General features: G+C 36.9%; 1 protein-coding gene across 1 annotated transcript in view; it reads left to right on the forward strand.

The window, feature by feature from the left end:
* LOC109082626 (netrin-1-like) overlaps positions 1–22279 on the forward strand; it is a 54803-nt gene that overhangs the window by 14273 nt on the left and 18251 nt on the right. Inside the window, exons 3-4 of the mRNA XM_042720626.1 lie at positions 12245–12433; positions 20566–20715. Coding sequence (XP_042576560.1) covers positions 12245–12433; positions 20566–20715 — 339 coding nt within the window. The remainder of the gene's footprint in view (positions 1–12244; positions 12434–20565; positions 20716–22279) is intronic.

The following is a 22279-nucleotide window of genomic DNA, read 5'->3' on the forward strand; positions in this document are numbered from 1 at the left end:
GAGCTAAAACACTCGCCATTTCCTTAGCACGCTCTTTTTTTAATGCACTATAAATACTCCAAACTTAAATGCACGTACAGTCACGGTTTTAAGAAACATTAAGCAGCACAAGTGTTATTGATAATAATAATAATGTTTCTTGAGCAGCAAATCAGCCTATTAGAAAAGATTTCTGAAGGACACTGAAGACTGGAGTAATGATGCTGAAAATACAACTTTGCATCACAGCGGGAAAAAATACATTTGACAATATCAAATAGAAATGAAGGAAAATGAGTACTGTTTTGATTTTGAGTTTTTCTTGCCATTTTGATCAAATAAATGCAGTCTTGGTGAGCAAAAGAGACTTCTTTAAAAACACTCTATGGAGCTGATGATGCGCCACACTGTATTGACAGATGCGGGAAGCCGGTCACAGAGCGATGACATATTGCATGTTGGTGTTGCCAAGGGTTACCAGACAAACAGTTGCACAGGTCAGCGCATTGTGTGTGCTCTCTAGCTCAGGATGTAATTGGCTTCAGTGTGTTTCCCAGGATACTTGTGGCTCACAGCAGGAAGTTCTTTCCTTCTTCCTTTCCCACCCTGTTGCTGGAAGCCACCTAGTTTCTAGTGTGTTTCATTAGAAAGTGTGTGTGGCACAGTGCGGCTAGGCTTTCTTTAAACAAGTTGTCGTTTTAAATTATAAATAATGACGCTACCTGAAAATGTGTGGCTTGTTGAGCAGAGGTGTGCTCTTACATTTATAGTATATTTTTTGACTAGCGGTAAATAAAACAGGTGGAAAAAAATAATATTTCGGCATCAGAATATCATAGGCTTTGTTCACATTGCACACAAATGTTTAATTATTCACTGGAAGGAGTGAGAGAAAATAAGTGTATTTCAACAGGTGATATTGTAAACTTTGTATGACAGAAAAAAACAGAGCTCTGAATATTCAAAATATATATTTCTGAATTCTAAACATTTGATGCTTTATTTTGTTTGTTTGTTTTGTGTTTTTTTCAGACAACTGAAAAATTTGGTGGTGAAACAAAAAGTATGATTTAAGTAAAGTAGGATTTTTGCTGCCTGTTTGAACAAAAGCTGTTAAGTAATGAGAAATTTTGACATGCAACCACTCAGTAATTCCACTCATAACACCACTTACTTTTTTGTTGCAAAGCCTTGTTTTTCATATTAATTTGTCAAATAATCATGCACTAAAAAATATGTGTAGAAACAATTTTTACTCAGAAATGTCTAGTAAATTTTACAAACAATTACAAAGAAATGGCAACACACTGATTTGAACATGAATTTGTGAAGCTGAAAAACTGAAGTAATATTTTCAATAAATCTAATTATTCAAAATCGACCATTTTCCCAAAATAATTTTTTTTTTATAATATATGTAATCTTTTTTTTAAAAGTATTATTTAGTATTTTTAAAATGTATTTTCTATGTTTATTTCACGAAACTCCATTATTTGAAGGCTATTTTGAAATCTCAGTCATGCAATCTCAAAGTCTCAGTTTAGAGGCTATTCAGCCCCAAAATTCGTCAAACATCAGGTGGAGTCTGTGCTGTTATGTACGACAGGCTTGCAACAGCACAGTCAAACCACAGTTAGGATGAGCAGTCTCCTGGAGTTTGTAATTTACAGCTCTGCTACTCAGCTTCTTGTCCGCGGTGGGGTAACTGCAGCTCGAGCGTGTGGCAGATTGGTTGAGCTTCAGCCCGCTGTGGCATCTACAGAAAACACACCTCCAGCCAGACTGCAAGTTTCATCTCATTTTCTTGGTTCTTCTATAATTGAGTCTGACTAACAGCAGGCTACTGCTCTCTGTTCCTCAGGCAAACTTTTAATTAGTAGCTTTAGAAAGGTCTTCATATTCTTCTTTTACTTGGATTTGGCTTATCTATAAGTACATCTGCTAGTTTCATTCTTTCTTCTCTGTCTCCTTATTGAAATAGACTTGAATGTTACAAACTGGTCTCTCGCATGCAATACAAATGGCTAAGATCTTAAAAGGGTCCCATCATGTCATTTCTTTTCCACTTATAATGTTAGTAATGTTTGGAATAAGCAGCTTAGCTTCAATAAAATACATTTTTTCCTTTGAGGAGGATGTCTTGAATTCTAAAATTACATTATGTTTTCAAAGTCCATTAAACTCTTTTTAAATCTCAACAGATCAAGGAAAATTTGATTCCACATGATATGACCCCTTTAAGACATTCTTGTGCACTGAGACATTAAGGAGAGTAATATGTAAACTTTTCCCGCATGTTTTGCGTTGATTTTGGAGGAAAACCTGTGGAATGGATTTAACCCTTATGTCATTTTGACCCAGAGAGGATTTTCTTTTTCCTGAAAAGGCTAATTTAATGCTATCGCATTGGACTACAACTTTACTGACTTTGCTTTTATAGGGTATAACAACTTCTTAAAAAATGTGATCAATTTTGTATTTTTGAATTTTTCCCCACCTGATTACACTGTGGTGCTCAGCAGTGACCAGCCTACAAATAATTGCTTATGAATTTCTTGCAATGCTTTGTTATTACCAAATATTGGATTAGATTTTGTCAACTTGTTTTCTTTCACTAAGCACAGGTTTTGTGTGAACATTGCCAAAATTATCCACAAATAAGTTTTTTTCTTTCACTCAAAAACTATGGTGCATAAGATCAGATCAATGAGGCCTGCGACCAATCAGTTGTACAAAACCTGTGCTAACTGAAAGAAAACAAGTTGACAGACTGAATCCAGTTTTGGTGATAATATAGCATAATGAGAGATTTGCAAGCTTTATTTTTTTTTTAAAGGCTAGCATTTGTTGACTGGAAACTGGAAAGATTTTTAGCACAAGGGTGAAACATCGTAAAACTTAAAAAGTAAGTGAGTGAAAACATATACAAATGAGCCATTTCTTTGAATTCTATAGGTGTGCAAATATCAAAATTTCATGTTCTGATTGATAGCCAGTAAATGGCATGTATAAAAATCCATACATTCTTGTTTAAAAAAAAAAAAAAAAAAAAAAACGCCAAAAATCTATTTAATTAACAAATGCAATTTTTGGCAAATGCACTCAGAAAAAAGGGTACAAAGCTGTCACTGGGGCGGTACCCTAAAACAAAAGCTAAAAGGTATGCATTTGTACCATATTTAACCCTAAATGATACACATCAGTACTTTAAAAATAAATATTATTACTTTAAAAGTGCATATTAGTATCTTTACAAAGATACCACCACTGTGACAGTTTTATACATTTTTTTTTCTGGGTGTATGGATAAAAATATCAATGTTTCAATAAAATGCATGTCGTAAAAAGCCTAAATTGTATCCCCAGATATGTGAGTTTTAGATGTAGTAGGATCACAAGCTAATATGCTTGTTTGTTTTGTAATGCATCTGTGTAGAATACTATAATTTATAGCAAATCAAACTGCATCCAAACTATGTTTTCTTAGTACCAGAATGAATTCTGCGAATGAATGAATAAATTCTGTTCTGATAATTAAATGAACAATTACACTTATGCATCACCATATTATAATGTGCAGTATAAAACACGGATGACTATTAGATCGGATATTGAGAATGAGTTAAACTTATATTAGCACTTATATGATGGCAAAAGAAATAAAAAAATAAGTTGAAATAAGCACCCACAATTAAATGCCTGTCATCAGTGAATAAATATACAATACTGACAAAAAATTTGTTCTGATATGTCATGCATCCCTTCTATATTCACACAGAAACAAAAAAAGGTATAAAACTGTCACAATGGTGGTACCCTTTCAGAAGGTATGTACTTTATATGTACATCTAAGGATATGTGCAATTTTGGGGTAAATAAGGTACAAAGATGTACTATTTTTTCCTGAAAGTATAGTTGTGCATTGCCTTGCAATCACCCACGTCATCACGGAGGCCTTCACCCAGCGTGGAGCTGCATTCCAGTAACACAGCGTCAATGAGGCTTCTTAGTGCCGTTCAAGGGCTGTAAATCTCAGCTGGTGAGAGACAATGAGACCAGAGTGACGACACCTGCAGTGGAAAAGCACAATCCAGCCGTCCCATGCCACATCACGCCATGATCCAAGGGAGATTCCTATTTACGGATCATTTGGGATTTGGACCCCAGACTCAGGCTGTGGTGGAACTGATGGGCCACACATCTGCAGCCCGGGCCTGTCGTGAGGATGATTTACTTAGGCTTGAAAAACAGAAGGAATGCCAAAATGATGGGAAGCGCTCACATTGTGGTCCCCCTCTTTCAAACTGATTTATGTTCAGTGGGGAAGCCTATCCAGCCCTGCCAAATTCTTCAGCGTCTGGTGTCCAGCGCTGCAACAAATGTCTTTATCTTTTGAGCTTAGCTCCAATCTAGAATTCCACCAATTCCACTTGTCTTCCACTTTCAACTCTGAGACAACATGAGATACTTTATTGAATTTTACTGAGTGTTCACCCAGAGTAGTACAGTAAATACACAGTAGAATAGTCTTTGAAAACTTACCAAAATTTACACAACTGTGAGAAACCTGAGGATGTTGGGCAAAGCTTACAGTAAATGCTGCCATTGTCTAGAACTATGTTTATGCTGGATCAAAAGATGGTAACAAAAATGCCAAAGTCATGGGTTCAATTTCCTGGAAGCACATTTTTACAGATAAAATATGTATCTTAAAATAAAATTATTTGCCAAATGCATAAATTTAAACATAGAGAATTACATTCACAGTCTCAAATACATTGTAGTTGCCATTGAGAAGTTTGGATTTCAATTAAGTAGTTTTATTTACATTTTATTAACTTTATTTGGGAGACCTAGATGCATAAAAAGAGTGGTCACCCTTAAAGACTTAAAGTTGGCATATTTAATCATAGTAGGTGACTTTAACTCATACAAAAATGTAATACAGTATATAACAAATATTGCCATATATGTTACCTATAGGGCAATATATAATTCTCTGGGCAGATGAAGATTTAAATTGATAAAATACCCACAGTAAATTTGTACATGTATATATATTAGTAAGATCTATACAATGATTTTTATATGTAGCAACCATATATGTCAACAGTATATATATATATATATATATATATATATATATATATATATATATATATATATATATATATATATATGTAGTAAATAAATAAATAATATATCTTTGTGTATAAATTTTATATATACTTATGAAATATCAACATGTACATGGTATGTCCGTAACTGTGTGTGTGTGTGTGTGTGTGTGTGTGTGTGTGTGTGTGTGTGTGTGTGTGTGTGTGTGTGTGTTATTATATGAAATTGTTTGAATTTCTAGAAGGTTTTATATATTCTTTCCTTCAAATGACAATATATTTCATATTTGCATATGGGATGTAATAGACCCTTGGCAACGAGACAAATGCAATTTTACACAAATATGAAATACGCAAGGTGCTAAAATGTTTTAATAAATTAAATGTTGCAAAGAAGCAGGAATTTTATGCCACAAATGTGTGACTTTTAGATGTGGCAGAAATGTAAACTAATGTGCCCAAGTTTGTTTTCTCATAAATATAGAGTAAATACAGGTAGAATATACAGTAGTTCATAAACTTTATGTAAAGCTTCTTAAGCATCTGCCAAACAAATAAATGCTTAAAATTACAGACACTTTAATTCAAAGTGTGCATGCTGTTTGTTTTCTCAGTATCAAAAAAATTCTGTACAATAAATTGAAATGAAAAGGAAGAAGAGTTCATTGAATTGGAATTCAAATTAATTTTACACATCATAAACTTGAAAATAAAAATTAATAAATACATATTTTTGAATTATTACAGTCACAATCACCTTACAATTCTTTTTGCTACCTTTTTTACATTCTTAATTCAATTTTGAACAGTTCACAACGCAGTACATGCACTCCCTGAGAAACAACCCCTTGACCTTGGCATAGCTAGAGTCATGCTATACTAGTTAAGCTGCAGGAACACCAGTAGAAGTCCAATTAGAGACATTAAATCTCAGTAATGGATCCAGCAAAATGTTCATATTCTTTGATGTAAGTTTTTCAGTGTGACAGGATGTTTTTATTTGAATTGGAAAAGCATCTGAAGAGTCCTAAGACTGGTCTTGCTGCATCTCTGTTGGCAGGTTCTCTGAGATTTACAGCTGCTCTCACACTCTTAACACTGTACATGTAAAGAAAATTAAAGTGCTGCAAATTAATCACCAATTACTCAATGGGTGTGTTGCGTTTAAGAAAACAAACAGGCAAAGCTCAGAGATAAATCAAATGACTAACAAGCCGTGCAATGATTGGCTGATGCAATAAGTCAGCGAGGTGCGATGAGTTTCATCCTGGCACATTTCTGCTGCGATTATATTCCAAAAGGAAACATACACTCCTAACAGAACACGCTGACATCCCACCTATTTTGTTTATTTTCATAAATTGCTCAGAAGCCCTGAAATATTAGCACGACTAATGTGTCAGCCAGTGATTTAATTGGAAATTTTTATGGGCCAATGTTTTCCAGCGCCGCCCGCCCAAGCAGACAAATCATGGATACTAAGGACTCGTATACTCACTGCCATTTTGATTCAGAAAGCCTCCTGGAAGTTTAATAACACAGCGCAGGGGTTCTATGAGGAGGCAATAGAGTGTGACATGAAGATACACAGGCCATGAGAAACAAGTCACGTTTCTGAGAAGAGCTGGACTGCTTCCCTCTAAGCGATGAGCGTAGTAACTATACCAGCCGCATTCCTTATGGAGTAACCTGGGCCCATTCCAGCCCTCTAAACAGGAGAAATGGCCAGAGATATTCTGGCTATTATGCATTATTATCCATTACATGTTGTTATCATTGGCACAGAGTACGAGCAATATTTATTCATAAAAGAAATGGAGATCTTGACATTACTGATTGGATAATTATACAATTTTACAGTCCCTTGGAGTCAAATCATTTATTTGCATTGAGTATTTGAGATGTCCCAAGATTCACAACACCTTAAGAGGCCCAATTAGTGTGAACAAGTGTAAAACTGTGTGTGTTTGTGTGTGTGTGTGTGTGTGTGTGTGTGTCTTAAAATCTTAAAGGTTCTGTGGGCCTCTTCTATGAACTCTGATCTGTAGTTCTTTCCATAGATTTTCTATTGGATTCAAGTCAGGTGATTGGCTGGCCATTCTAGCAGCTTTATTTTCTTTTTCTGAAACCAGTTAAGAGTTTCCTTGGCTGTGTGTTTGGGATCATTGTCTCGCTGAAATGTCCACCTTTGTTTCATCTTCATCATCCTGGTAGATGGCAGCAGATTTTTATCAAGAATGTCTCTGTAAATTTTTCCATTCATCCTTCCTTCAGTTATATGAATTTGGTCAGTGCCATACCATGATGTTTTGGGGTGACGTGCAGTGCCATTTGACTTCCAAACATGGTGTGTATTATGGCATCCAAAGAGTACAGTTTTGGTTTGACCAGACTATATTCTCTCAGTATTTCACAGGCTTGTCTAAATGTTGTGCAGCAAACTTTAAATAAGCTTCAACATGCTTTTTCTTCACCAATAGAGCCTTGCGTGGTGAGCCTGTATACAGGCCACTGCGGTTGAGTGCATTACTTATTGTTTTCTTTGAAACATTTGTACCTGCTAATTCCAGGCCTTTCTGAAGATCTCCACAAGTGGTCCTTGGCATTTTTTTTCACTGCTCTGTCAGAAATCTTGTGAGGAGCACCTGGTCATGTCCGGTTTATGGTGAAATTATGTTTTTTTCCCCCACTTCCGGGTTATGGCCCCGACAGTGCTCACTGGAACATTCAGAAGTATAGAAATCCTTCTGTAACCAATGCCATCAGTATGTTTTGCAACAATAAGGTTGTGACGATCTTGAGAGAGCTCTTTGCTTTTACCCATCATGAAATGTTTCTTGTGTGACACATTGGTCATGAGACACCTTTTTATAGGCCATCAGTTGAGACTGAAGCAGCTAATATTAATTTTCACTGACTAGGGGCAGGATTGCTTTCTAATTACTGATAGATTTCAGCAGGTGTCTTGGCTTTCCATGCCTTTTTGCACCTTTCTTTCTGAAAGTTTTCAATACTTTTCCCGTGTGTCATTTGACTTTATTACACAGAACTTAGGCCTAATTTCTGAGCTAATTTATTTTGCTTTCTTTATATGTATGGTTTTTTTTTGGATTGTTACCGACATCTGGTGAAAATTTCATGTCAACAGCCCCTTTGGAAATATATTTATTGAGAAAAATGGTGATGTGTTCAATAATTATTTTTCCCCGATGTATATATATATATATATATATATATATACTGTATATAATATAATATATATAAAGGGTGTATATATATACAGACACATAATTATAAAAAAGATATTATATTTATTTATAAGACAACAATATAAGTGTATTTACACTCATATTAATTATATTTAATAAAAAATTTTCTGTTATTTATTGTATTGTATTGTAGTCAAGAGAACTTCTGCCCTTAAATGTGCAACGTTATGATTTGTGGTGAATGCAGTAGCAATTTCACAGCCAGTTAGTGGAAGAATAAGCTTTTTGCTGTCTTTTGCTAGTTAAGTGCATGCTGTGGTTTTATTTGGTCTGATCGTTTTTGTTGAGACGTTGTATATCACTTTCACTAGGCAACAGTGACAACCAGTTACACAAACAAAAAAGCAGGGAGGTCCGATTGCCCCACTAATTGGTGCTGGCAAACGTTTACAGAGCAGGGCCCATAATGGAAACGCCCCCTTAATTCTCACCCGTCATTACATCACAGTACTCTCGGGCGAACACAGGCCTTTCCAGATGGCCACGCGGGAGAGGAAAGATTTTAAAAATGAAAAGAAGCAAACCCGTTTCGGTTGTGAGAGTATAACAGTGATCTCTGAACCTATAATGCAATACTATTAACATGATATAATTAAACTCAAAGTGGTTTGAACTTTTTCATTCTTTTTTTTAGAAAAAAGGTTCCTTAAGGAATCAATATATTTTTTATATATAAATCAACAACATAGAAGTTTCATATTTCACAGTTTAATCAGAGATGGTTTTGAATCAATTAACTCAATTAGGGTGACAGTGTTTAAGTGGAACAGGTAAATATACTAAATGCAACAAATACACCATAAGTTACATCTAAAAAAAACTTAAAACATACTTTTGAATCATGAATCATTTTTTTTACTTAATTGATTTTCAGTGCATGAACCATCTGAATGAACGGAGTCGCTAAAATGAATCTGACTTTTCAGCACTGCCTATGCAAGAAAGAGGATTGTTTAACTCATTCACTATAGAGGAAGACTCATGAATGAGTTTTCTTTTCCTATCAGCTTACATTTATCTAAGGCCATCAGAAATATTGCAGTTAGATAACTATGATTTATTATTGTACAGTCACTCTCCTGGAAGCTTTGTTACTTTCCATCATATGAAAAAAAAGTGCTGTGGAAATGACCAGTAGTTCAAGCTCTAAAAGCAGCCTGTATACTGTTATGTATATGTATATGATTATATGTGTGTGTGTGTGTGTGTGTGTGTGTGTGTGTGTGTGTGTGTGTGTGTGTGTGTGTGTGTGTGTGTGTGTGTGTGTGTGTGCGCACATATTCTGGACACCTGTTAAAAGTATGTGCACTGATAGCCCATCTTTTTTAAAGATTTATCCGCCCTCTTTGGTCCACATGCACCATTTGGAAGCACTCAGTGGTGACGTTAATGGCAGGATTCAGTTCATTTAACCATGTTTATACCATCTCAGTTTAGCCTGATAATTTGCCCCATTTCTACACCTCTTGCTTCAGATTTTCAGTTCTCTGAGGATTACCAGTCACTCACCCAAAAGCCCTGCAAGGCTTCTGTAGTGAGAGGAGCTGGTTTCTGTTGTAAATAATGGAGCCATGCTTGGCTGGATGTCTTTCACATGCAAAAAGTAGCTTAATGTGCTTTCCACAATCAGCTGGATGAATGACAAATTTACCAGACTTTTTTCCATTCCTAGTTTAGGCAACCAATAATAAATAATCTTCAAAAAGTCTGATTAACTGACATTTGTAATGATATTGAGATACTATCTGAAGAGAGCAAAAGCAAAAGCATTTCATGTGCAAGGAATGTTTTGACAAACATTACACAAATACAGAGCTGCTGAGTGAGAGGACAGAATTGCGGCACAAATAAAATCATAATGAGTTAGGATAATATAATGGAAAAACATGCTCATTCTTTTCAGAGGACTGGGGAAAGGAGTAAGTGACCTAGACCTGGTGCAAAGAGAGCAATTCATTTCAATTCTACTGCAGTATTAACTTTTTTGTGTGTTTTTCCACTGAAAAAGATACCTGTACTTGTATACTTTATCCCTTAAATTTATAGGCCTTAACTCAAAACTGATGTGACTAAGTATGAACACATTGTTGCTTCTAAAAAGGTGAAAATTGTGTCGCTATCAGAAGTATCATGGAAGATAGTGTGTAAAAGAGGGAGAGATAGTCAAAGCCTGGTTGTGTTATCACTGTGCTGAGTGGATGAAGTGTTCTAGGTGTCTGCAGAATAAAACATGACAGCTGCTTAACACTTCCTTCCTGTGTATGTGTGAGTGACAGTCCATGTCCCTATTTAGTCACTAACATCTAGACTCCTCAGTGTGAGTGTGGCTGCAGTAAGAATACTGTCTCTCTTTTTTGGTTTGTTCACTTTTATGGTTTTTACAGGTTGTTATGGTTATTTTGTAGTTGTATATCATGTATGGAGTTGCCATAGATAGAATGATCGATTTAACAAACATCAGAATGAACAGCTAGCTAGAGATAGAATGATCGATTTGGATGGATGGATGGATGGATAGATAGATAGATAGATAGATAGATAGATAGATAGATAGATAGATAGATAGATGGATATATAGATAGATGTATGGATGGATGGATGGATGGATGGATGGATGTATGGATGGATGGATGGATGGATGGATGCTTGGACCAGGAGAGGTCAGAGGTCAAAGCCATGAGCAGGTGTGTGTGAGAGTACAGGATCTGGAGCGAGTTGTTTTATGAAGCTGTCGTCTCTTAATGAAATGCTGTAAATGGATGGAAGCCCAGAGATCCAGTGATGTCATTAAAATAATAAAGCTCTCTCAGGATACTAGTCAAACGTCTCAATGATTCTGGCCTCTCCTCTCTCCCACTGTGTTAAGGGTCTTCTATGATCACCAGGAGACAGAAAACACCACCTAAATCAGTTCACATCACATCAGATTTAGATTGTGCATTGCCAGGAGCGACATGCCCCGAAGAATACTGCAGCAATAAAGCAATTGTATGGTTGTTCACTAAAATATATGATACTCTGTGAGGGTGAATATGAGCGTTATGGGTATTTTACAGATAAGCATCTGTAAAAATGTGGGAATGTGATCTCTTAGTCGTTTGTCCTTTACTAGGACAATTTCCTGTCAATTAAAGAAATAGTTCACCCAAAAATGAAAATCTGCTGAAAATGTATTCACCCTCAGGCCATCCAGGATATAGATGATTCGTTTCTTCATCAGAACAGATTTGGAGAAATATAACATTGCATCACTTGCTCATCAATGGTTCCTCTGCAGTGAATGGGTGCCGTCAGAATGAGAGTCCAAACAGCTGATAAATACATCACAATAATCCACAAGTAACCCACACCACTCTAGTCCATCAATTAACATCCTGCAAAGCCAAAAACTGAATGTTTGTAAGAAACACATCCATCAATAAGGCACTGTTTTGGCTTTTAAACAGTGCTCACTCTGTGCTTATTTCTCTCCTTATTCAAACAAGACGGATTTTTCACAGAGGAAAGCAATATTATGGATAGAGGACTCATATTTTAGCTGGAAGCAATGGTTTTAAGTTAAAAATGTCCTATAGATGGATTTATTACAAACACAAAGCTTTTCACTTCACAAGAAGTCAATTGATGGACTGGAGTCGTGTTGATTACTTATGGATTATTGTGATGTTTTTATCAGCTGTTTGGACTCTAATTGTACGGTTAGCAAATTTTCAGTACCTTTTTATTTTTGCGTGAACTATTTCTATAAAGCCCTCAAATGGAATGTATAAAAATGCATTTTTAAATACAGACCGACATGATCAAGTATTTCTGAGAATTTAGTGGCTGGTACTAAACAACTCTCTCATTTTTTCTTCCCTGTGTCCATCTCTCTTAAAGCCTGTCACTGTAACTTACATGCCCGCCGCTGCCGCTTCAACATGGAGCTGTATAAGCTATCGGGCCGCAGGAGTGGAGGAGTCTGTCTCAACTGCAGACACAACACAGCCGGACGGCACTGCCACTACTGTAAAGAGGGCTACTACAGAGACATGACCAAGGCCATCTCACACAGACGCGCCTGCAAAGGTAAGCAACCATGTACACTGGAAAAATGTTGATTACTTTACAACTACTGCAGATAAAAATACATGTTAGATCAACAATATTCCCCAAAATGTTGTGCCAAAGAGAACATTCCAATGCTGCAGATTGAGGGTTTGAGTGTTCAGCATGAATAAATTTTGTGGCAACAATGGGATTGTTGCTGTATTGTTTTCTGACTTTATTTACACTGTTGGTTTTATCATCACTACTACTTCTTTGTTGTGTGGTGATGTTAAAAGCTTATCTGCATTTAATTGAGTTTGTTAATGGTCGTAGACATTAAGGTCTGTGTGTATTCATGAATAAATACATTTACATTTAATTTAATAGAATAAGATAGTATTTATACAAAGGAGTTTCCTGGAAAATGAATAGAGGCCAAGTAGACAAGTAGGACTGCCATGGAATTTGGGACAACAGAGAATATTAACAATAATAGTGAAACAAGCCAATTATTCACTCACCCATGAAAGAAAAATAAATGTAAAGGCACTCTAGATCACGCATATGTTCTAGACCTGAGAGACCTCACGTTCACACTCAGAGGTCAGATGGTCTGTAAGGCTTTGTTCAAAAACTTTGTGAGCTAGCTATGTAGGCAACATTTTAAAGATCATAAGGGACACAAAAGTCTGAATTGTACAGTCTATAGCTTGCTCGAAATATAACTCAGAATTAAGACATATAATCTCGTAATTTTGTGGGAAAAAAAGTCCAAATTGTGAAATATATAAACTCAGAATTGCAATATAAACTCAATGTTTTGAGAAGGAAAGTCTGAATTATGAGACATAAACTTGCAACTGCAAGAAAAAAAATAGAATTATGAGATAAAAGGTTGCAATTACCGTTTTGTTTTTTATTTAAAAAAGTCCAAATTGTGAAATATATATAAACTCAGAATTGCCATATAAACTCAATGTTTTGAGAAGGAAAGTCTGAATTATGAGACATAAACTTGCAACTGCAAGAAAAAAATAGAATTATGAGATAAAAGGTTGCAATTACCGTTTTATTTTTTATTCCGTGGCGGAAAAAAAAGAGAAAAAAAGATTTGTGATATAACCTCAGAATTCCAAGAAAAAGTCAAAATGACAAGATGTAAAATCAGAACTGTGAGGAAAAAGTCAGAATTGCAAAATGTAAACTTAAGTATTTCTGTGCTTAGAGTATTTTGAAATTAGCCTAGAAAAGCTATAGCTAATTCTATTGTTGCAAAATCTGTTTGAATCAATTGTGAGTCAAATCTCCCATGCACTTCACTAGTAGAACGTTCCAAATCAGTCACTTTTCCTTAACTTGCACCTCACTATGTTTTAAAATAGAGCCTGATTGTGGACATGAAGTGAGAAACATTTCTTAAAGATGAGCATACAGCTTTAAGAGGTGCATGTAAATGCATATAATACTTTTCTTATAAAACATGAAACATTACATTATGTCTTTCACAGCCATCTGAAATAATACATACCGAGATGGCTCTAAAGTTTTAAACGGATGGATTTTATCCACTGTTGGTTCACTGATGAATTTCACAATGTCATTCCCCCGTGTTCCCATAGTCCATTCACTCACAAAACATTCTGTGCTATTGCATATTTCCCACCTTCAAGCCAAGATAACTTGTATTCTCATCTGACTCTCGCAGACCCAAAGTTTTGATGGACTGAAAGCTTCAACAAACCGCAGCATAATTGATATGAGAGGCTGCTAACCCAATCACTGGGGCAGCTTATTTTTTTTGCGGACTGTCGTGTTCCAAAGCACAGATGTGATGGATGGCAAACACTGCCCAAGTTTCATTGACATTGCTGTGTATTATCACATAAGGAATGCATCTGATTCAGAAGAGGGTTTCAACAGCTTTCCTCTGCCAGCCAAAACATTTACTCAGGCTATATATGGGATGCTCGGAGGCCAGATGCGAGGGATACAGGCATGCTAGTTTTACAAAAGCAGCCTCTTGTAATGACCTTAACATACAGTAAATGGCCGGTAAAGTCAAAGCTTGTTCGGGAAATGCTGAGGAGTTCCAGTCACCTTTGTCAAGATGATTGCTTCACTCGTCTCAGGTGACAAACTCCTCAACGTTGTGACGTCATCTAGCGGACTGCTGTATTTATTGTTCATGTCAGCCAACCATCTCATTGTGCTTGTTTTGGACAGGAAACACGACATTGTGCCAACAGTGTTCATCACTTTCGAAAATTATATAGGAGATTATTTGAAAAAGAAAGGAATATCGCTTGTAAATAAGGTGAAAAAGCACCTACCAAGACAAATTGGACCTCAAACCAGATCCATTGTCAGTGGCAGTCTGAAAAATCTTATGTTTTATATTTTAGATTAACAACTTCATCCCTCATTGAGTACAGTGTAAACACCATGTCACCCACAAGAACTATGTAATTTCTTTCTCTCACCTTTGCACTTAGAGGAATAGCTCGTCTAAAAATAAAAATAATTTCATTATTTATTCACCTTCATATCATTGTTTGATTAATCCAAATAAAAACTAAATCGCTGTACGTCTTAGTGTGATTATCAAATTGCAAAGGCTGCAATTTAATTAAATTATTTTATATCATGGCAACTTTTTGAGGGTTTAGCATGGTAATGTACATGACAATGTTAATGTGTTTAGTCATGTCAGAATAGATCTGCTATACTGCTGCAGCTGTGGCAGAGCTAGAACTGAGACTTGCTACTGCTAATACATTAACAGACATGCTGCTATGAGTAAGAAAAACTGCTGCTGCACATACAACATATATGAATTAACCCCTTATAAAGCATACATGATCACCCCGTAGCAGATCTATACAGGTGGAGCTGGGGAAGGTGGAGGGTTTTTGAAGTGCATTGCAACTGCTACAGCAACCACTAGCAAAGTATTTGAATGTTGAGCAGCAAGCGCATTGGCTGCTGATATAAAAAGAACCAATCAGCTGCGCCATATGATAATGATGTCATTATGTCAGATTGAGTTTTACCTGTTGTACTACTGTGCCATCTAGAGTTTCATGACAGAACTTTGGGTATATACACTGTATTTCAGAGTGAAGTGCAGCACTGTTTTTTTATATATGCAAGCAGATCATGATCCAGGTTTTCAGTGTCTCGGATCGGCTTGGATTTCAGTAAATGCTGCTCCACACAAACTCATATCTACATCTGCAGAGTTTGGAGAGAAAACACAACATGTGCAACCGTCTTTCCAGAAGCACTTATAAAATAAAACTGTATAGCTTTAAGGGCTCCCTGCGACACCAAAACAAAAGCTCTATGGTTTAATGTTTGAAAATGAAGGAATGAAGACCTTTTTTTTATTATTATTATTTAATAATAATAATAATAATAATAACGATGATGATGATGCATATTTCCCCCCAAATCATGCATCCTGACTTACTTTATTTTGTGGAGCAAAGAAGAATTTGAAATGTAATTATTTTCCATGCAGTTCCAATAAAAAAGTAATTAAAAAAAGCAAAAATTGCCATAAAGTAAAATACATTTTCAGTACTCTAAAGACAATCATTTAATTAAAAAGTTAATTTAAAAAGGTAATAATCCAATCTATGCCAACTTCTTTAAAGAAAGTAGCAGTCTGTCTCATTATATGATTTGAAAACAAATCGTTCTTTTGAATGTGATCTTTTCAATAAATCATTTGATTCAGTTCACAAAACAGGTCTAAATGAGTAGCTTGCGAATCAGACTAATTCATTTCACAATTTTACTGACTCACTGCGATTAACTGCCCTCTGCAGGGATATTAGTGAATTACTATGACTGCATATGTAAAATATAGTGCACGTCATTTGGACTGCTATTATTGTGCTTTTGCACCCTGTTTGAAGCTTTAAATGCTTAGTCCTCATTCACTGTAATTGCATGGAAATGTGTATCCTTGAAATAAAAAAAATATTAAAAAACATTTTCCCTTAGCACTCCACTAAAGAAAAAGTCATATCTGGAATGACATAAGTGTGAACAAATGATGACAGAATTTACATTTTTGGGTGAACTGTTCCTTTAAACATGGAGAGGGGTTTTCAACAGCCATGAGAACTTACAGTCCATGCCGCATTGCTTCACACTCATTTCCCCAGCATCTCTTCTTACTACTGCTGAATTATTAGTAGCTCTGGTTTAGATTATGTGCTGTAGAGTTGTAGGGTCGTCTGTGAAGGCGTAAGAGTGGTGTCGTAATTCAGCAGGCGGTGGGCTGGTTGGTGGGTGGCTTAAGTGCAGAACTGTAGCTGCTTTTTACCGAATGTTAAGTGGGCATTGAAATTCAAAGCATCCCACCACTTTGTGTAGCATTTATTAACATCAGCTAAATCATCAGAGGAAATAGTGAAACCAATCCAACTGAAACTGCTAAAATGCTGTTAAAATAGTTTTCTGTTCTCAAAGCATGATTTCTACAATTCTTCTGTATGGCGTCAAGTCAGAAAACAATATGCAGATTGCCTTCTATGAAACCTTGTATTAGCCAGTTACTGTATTAATGCAAATGATTTACTAATATGCTATGTAGCCTGAATTTCACATGCCTTTGCATTCTGAAATGTTTCTTGAAATGTCTTTTATGTTTTTTTGACGTCAACTAGTCTTCGAATTTGAAATGTTGGCTGAAGTGAATGCTGGCTTGAAATGGATTTGTTAGAAATAAAAAAAAAAGTTTAGGGGTCTTACAAACAGATAGATGAATAGGTAGACAGAAACATAGATGGATGGATGGACAGACAGACAGGTAAATAGACAGACTGATGAATGGGACCTACAAACGGACGAAAAGACAGACAGACAGACAGAGATAGATAGATAGATAGATAGATAGATAGATAGATAGATAGATAGATAGATAGATAGATAGATAGATAGATAGATAGATAGATAGATAGATAGATAGATACATGGATAGACAGACAGACAGACAGATAGACAAACAGACAGACAGACAAATAAACGTAGATGGACAGACAGGCAGACATACAAACAGTCAATCAGACAGACAGACAGAGATAGATGGACAGACAGGCAGACAGACGAACAGACAGATGACAGACAGACAGACAGAAGAACAGACAGACAGATGGACAGACAGACGAACAGAGACAGACAGATGAACAGACAGACAGGAGAACAGATAGACAGAAGAACAGACAGACAGATAGATGGACAGACAGACAAACAGAGATAGACAGATGAACAGATAGACAGACAGACAGGCAGACAGACAGACAGACATATAGATGGAAAGACGAACAGACAGACAGATAGATGGACAGATAGAAAGACAATCAGACAGACAGACAGGCAGACAGACAGACAGACATATAGATGGACAGACGAACAGACAGACAGACAGACAGACAGACAGATAGATGGACAGACAGAAAGACAGACAGACAGACAGACAGATAGATGGACAGGCAGACATACAAACAGTCAATCAGACAGACAGACAGACAGATAGATGGACAGGCAGGCAGACAGACGAACAGACAGAGACAGATAGATGGAAAGACAGACAAACAGAGACAGACAGACAGACAGACAGACAGACAGAAGAACAGACAGACAGATGGACAGACAGACGAACAGAGACAGACAGATGAACAGACAGACAGGAGAACAGATAGACAGAAGAACAGACAGACAGAGATGGACAGACAGACGAACAGAGATAGACAGATGAACAGATAGCGAGACAGACAGACATATAGATGGAAAGACGAACAGACAGACAGATAGATGGACAGCTAGAAAGACAATCAGACAGAGAGGCAGACAGACAGACAGACAGACATATAGATGGACAGACGAACAGACAGACAGACAGACAGACAGACAGACAGACAGACAGATAGATGGACAGACAGAAAGACACACTGACAGACAGACCGATAGATGGACAGGCAGACATACAAACAGTCAGTCAGACAGACAGACAGAGATAGATGGACAGACAGGCAGACAGACGAACAGACAGAGACAGATAGATGGAAAGACAGACAAACAGAGACAGAAAGATGAACAGACAGACAGATGGACAGACAGACGAACAGAGACAGACAGATGAACAGACAGACAGACAGACAGACAGACGAACAGACAGACAGACAGACAGACAGACAGATAAACAGACAGACAGACATATAGATGGACAGACAGACGGACAGACAGACAGACAGATAGATGGACAGATAGAAAGACAATCAGACAGACAGACAGACAGACAGACAGACAGACAGACAGACATATAGATGGACAGACGAACAGACAGACAGACAGACAGACAGATAGATGGACAGACAGAAAGACAGACAGACAGACAGACAGACAGACGAACAGATAGACGGACAGACAGACAGACAGATAGATGATAGATAGACAGACAGACAGACATATAGATGACAGATAGACGGACAGACAGACAGACAGATAGATGGACAGATAGAAAGACAGACAGATAGATGGACAGACAGAAAGACAGACAGACAGACAGACATATAGATCGACAGGCAGACAGACAAACAGTCAGATGGACAGACAGAGATAGATGGTCAGACAGACAGATAGATAGACAGACAAGCAAACAGATGAACAGACAGATAGACAGATGAACAGACAGACAACAGACAGCCATAAAGATAGGTGGGCATACAGACAGACGAACAGACAGACAGACAGACAGACAGACAGATGGACAGCCAGACAGCCAGATGGACAGACAGACAGCTATGTGTGGTACACTTGAAAAATTGTTGCCTACAGTATGTAGTGAGTTAATATTCCGTTACTTATGAGGTTTCATAAAACTCACAGAGAGAAAAGAAAAATGGCAAATAATTAACGATCACAATGACTCGTCTCTTCAGAACAACCATTTCTGTTCTGCCACTATTTTGACTGTGTTCAGCTTCTCTTGGGCAGACATAAAGCTGAGACTAACAATTGCCTTTGTTATTAATTCAAGAAGTGACTTCTATTATTCATCAACTTTTTTTAGTCCCAAGAGCTTTGAGCTCTCGCTGCGGCTAGACCACTTCATATAATTTCCAAATTAATCCCTGGCTACATTAAAAATGGCTGAAGGGAAGAGTTGAGTTGAGACTTCAAACAAGTAACTTTATGGTAAACGTTTGGCAGCGTGAGCGCACAAAGACGTTCTCACATTTTAAAGTGTGATCATCCCGACTAACAGCTCAGCCAGAGAATCTTTGAAGTACACGCCGTTCTGTCATTAATGGGAACATTATTCAGCCTTTTTTGCAATGGCTATGCTTTGCCAAATGTCTTTACGTTGGAAACTTGATCAGGCTGTGCACGGCCTCTGCATATGACAGTGCTATGTCAGATCACGAGAAGTATTAACACCTGCCAGGTACCTGTTGCTTCCACACAGCGGGTATCCACCATTTCCACATAGACCTACACACTCACATGGAAGTAGTCTGTACAGGATTCAGGCACAGTGCGTGCGCGCAACACACACACACAGGTGTGGGCAATAACTATTCTTAAAACTCCACAAACTAATTTCAAACAGAAGTTTCTAGTTTGTCATATGGCAAAGTAAAGTTCCAGATTTAATATCACTTTAAGGGGCATAACCTTGCATTCCCCCACCACAAAATCTTCATCGCCACGGCAAAAGAAATTATATTTTACCTGTTTGTAATCTGTATTGAATGTGATGTAATAACGACATTACTCTCATTTCCAAAATGACTCTGATGAGCTGGTTAATTTTAGTAAATAAAAACATTTAGTGCAAACTATGCAGCCTATACACGAACAATGACTCATATGGACCAATTCGTTTTGCTGAATCAACAACGAACATCATGAATGGAGTAATATGATTACAGAATTAATTATTCTTATGAGCTGTTTCTATTTAGTGAATCAGCAACATACATGGTGACTTGTGTAGTCTGATTTTCAAACGAATGCCGGTTGTTTTAAACTTGAAAGCTGAACTGAACTGAACTGATTTCAACAGATCAGTAACTGAATCAGCATCTAATTTCTCAGTCACTAGATCTAGGCATTATATTACTGCAGTAGTAACCATTGGTTTTGTGTTTTCTCTTCAGCCTGTGATTGTCATCCGGTTGGTGCAGCTGGTAAGACCTGTAACCAGACGACCGGACAGTGCCCATGTAAAGACGGTGTGACTGGCATCACCTGCAACCGCTGCGCTAAAGGATACCAGCAAAGCAGATCACCTATCGCCCCCTGTATCAGTAAGATCTGGCTTCTTTTTCTCTTTCTCATTTTATGTCTTTATAAAGGATTATGTGTTAATTCTTAGTGTTGAAATTTAGCAAATTAATTACACTTCTGATTGGGGTCAGTAAGATTTATTTTATTTTTTTTATTTTATTTTTTTTAAATCAATACTTTTACTTAGCAAGGATGCATTAAATTAAACAAAAGTCACAATAAAGAAACTTATAATGTTACAAATTATACATACAGTACACTCATTGGCCACTTTATTAGGTACACCTTGCTAGTACCGGGTTGGACCCCCTTTTGCCTTCAGAACTGCCTTAATTCTTCATGGCATAGATTCATCAAGGTGTTGGAAACATTCCTCAGAGACTTTGGTCCATATTGACATAATAGCATCACGCAGTTGCTGCAGATTTGTCGGCTGAACATCCATGATGCAAATCTCCCGTTCCACTACACCCCAAAGCTGCTCTATTGGATTGAGATCTGGTGACTGTGGAGGCCATTTGAGTAAAGTGAACACATTGTCATGTTCAAGAAACCAGTCTGAGATGATTTGAGCTTTGTGACATGGTGCATTATCCTGCTGGAAGTAGCCATCAGAAGATGGGTGCACTGTAGTCATAAAGGGACGGACATGGTCAGCAACAATACTCAGGTAGGCTGTGGTGTTTAAACGATGCTTAGTTGGTACTAAGGGACCCAAAGTGTGCCGAAAAAATATCCCCCACACCATTAAACCACCACCACCAGCCTGAACCGTTGAGACAAGACATGATGGATCCATGCTTTCATGTTCTTTACGCCAAATTCTGACCCTACCATCTTAATGTCGCTGCAGAAATCGAGACTCATCAGACCAGGCAACATTTTTCCAATCTTCTTTTGTCCAATTTTGGTGATCCTTTGTGAATTGTATCCTCCGTTTCCTGTTCTTAACTGACAGGAGCGGCAGCCGGTGTGATCTTCTGCTGCTGTAGCCCATCTGCTTCAGGATTCGACGTGTTGTGCGTTCAGAGATGGTATTCTGCATACATTGGTTGCAGAGTTGTTCACAAGTCTTTACCTTGGAGTCCGAGTCAAGTCTGGAGTCTTTATCGCTGGAGTCTGACTCAAGTTTCAAGTCTTTGGTCATGAGTCTGAGTCGTGTCTCAAGTCATTTAATGACTCGCTAAAAAAATCCCATTCATATCCCTCATGTACGGAAATCTTCCTATTTACAAATCTGTTTTATAGGCTATAGACAAAAAAAAAAACATTTTACATTACATTTAGATACATGCAAGGGCATGTGACAAAATAAAATACTTTTTTTTTCAGGGTTTTGCTCCTGAAATCTATACCATTTTAATATTTTACTTATATAGCATTTTCTACTAAAAACAATGTAGCTACAATAATCAAGACATTCTCATATTGAGCAAAAAAAACGTTTCAAAGTTTAAGTTCTATCATAGACATCTAACAACAATTTTCCCAATTATAATTAGGCTACATGACGATTCTTTTGAAATGTTCTCAGCCTACATATTAATAATGCTAAATCACATCTGATAGATAGTAAGAAAAATA

The sequence above is a fragment of the Cyprinus carpio genome, chromosome B3 (genome assembly GCF_018340385.1).
Source record: "Cyprinus carpio isolate SPL01 chromosome B3, ASM1834038v1, whole genome shotgun sequence".
In the NCBI taxonomy this organism is placed as follows: domain Eukaryota; kingdom Metazoa; phylum Chordata; class Actinopteri; order Cypriniformes; family Cyprinidae; genus Cyprinus; species Cyprinus carpio.